A 1,057-nucleotide genomic window follows, 5' to 3' on the forward strand; every position below is an offset into this window, starting at 1 on the left:
ATTTTTAGAACTTTATAGTTGTAGTTATCATTATCATTCTTGGTGTGAACGGGCCTTAAGAGAGGACGGACAGAATGAATTACAAGACAGCAACAAAATGCAGTGAATAAAACAGAGAACACACATAAGACTGTCTTAGATGATTCAATCTATATTACTGACTTTAATATAAAAACAGACTGACCTGCATGGACATAAAGTGGAATATTTTCTACCATCACATGTGGCAGAATAACCATCGTTCTCACAACTGATGTCTCAGCAAATGCTGACTTTCTGGATAAAAAAAGGTTATACGGGAAATTAAAAACTGTGCGCTTTTATAATTTGTTACAGAGTATTAATTTAAGCAAATTATGAATGTACAAACTTTCACATTCTTTATGAAAATATCTCATAAGATAATAGCATGAGAAAAGGAAAGTCATCAATTGCATGTAATATACAGGTTAAAAGTGAGAATATAAAGAGTGCCGTCACCTCTTCCAGGAGATGAAGTAGTGTCCAGAGGCCACTGTGCTGGTGTCGTTCTGAACAGGAGGACATTTGAGCAGGAAACACTCACTAGCACATTCGCTGGTCTGCAGCGTGACTGGACACACAACAGAAATGAATCAAAGTCAGGCCCTAAATAAATATTTTCTGAAATACCACTATCAGAAATAAAGTTCTCCCACCTCCTTCTACTTGACTCTGGGGCTGATCGATGGGAGTCATACTGGAGGCCAACAGCACTTCACTGTTCACCAGCTCGATCGGCCATGGAGACGCACTCAAAATATCCATCATCAGCAAGAACGGGATGTCCACATTCACACGCTCCAAATGCTCAAACTGACACACACACAAACGCATAAAGCTATACCAACCTTACAAAATATGTTTTTAAAACTGTGGACACAGAAATGAAAAATCTGTCATAATTTACTCATCTTCATGTCAACACAAGGAATGTAACATCGTATGGGCTACTTTTATGATACTCTTATGCTTTTTGTCCCTTCTGGAGCTTGACATTGATCCCTATTCACTTCCATAGTATTCACTTCCATAGTAT

General features: G+C 38.0%; 1 protein-coding gene across 1 annotated transcript; it reads right to left on the minus strand.

Moving 5' to 3' along the window:
- Positions 1–4: 4 nt before the first annotated feature.
- On the minus strand, positions 5–845 carry LOC107580824 (trafficking protein particle complex subunit 11-like). Its single transcript, XM_016266456.1, has 4 exons — positions 678–845; positions 481–592; positions 185–276; positions 5–54 (listed from the first exon to the last, which is right to left on the minus strand). Exons 1-4 carry the CDS (start codon positions 787–789, stop codon positions 5–7), a joined length of 366 nt encoding a protein of 121 aa, XP_016121942.1. The 5' UTR covers positions 790–845.
- Positions 846–1,057: the final 212 nt, after the last annotated feature.

The sequence above is a fragment of the Sinocyclocheilus grahami genome, unplaced genomic scaffold (genome assembly GCF_001515645.1).
Source record: "Sinocyclocheilus grahami isolate Dianchi unplaced genomic scaffold, SAMN03320097.WGS_v1.1 scaffold46384.1, whole genome shotgun sequence".
Lineage (NCBI taxonomy): Eukaryota > Metazoa > Chordata > Actinopteri > Cypriniformes > Cyprinidae > Sinocyclocheilus > Sinocyclocheilus grahami.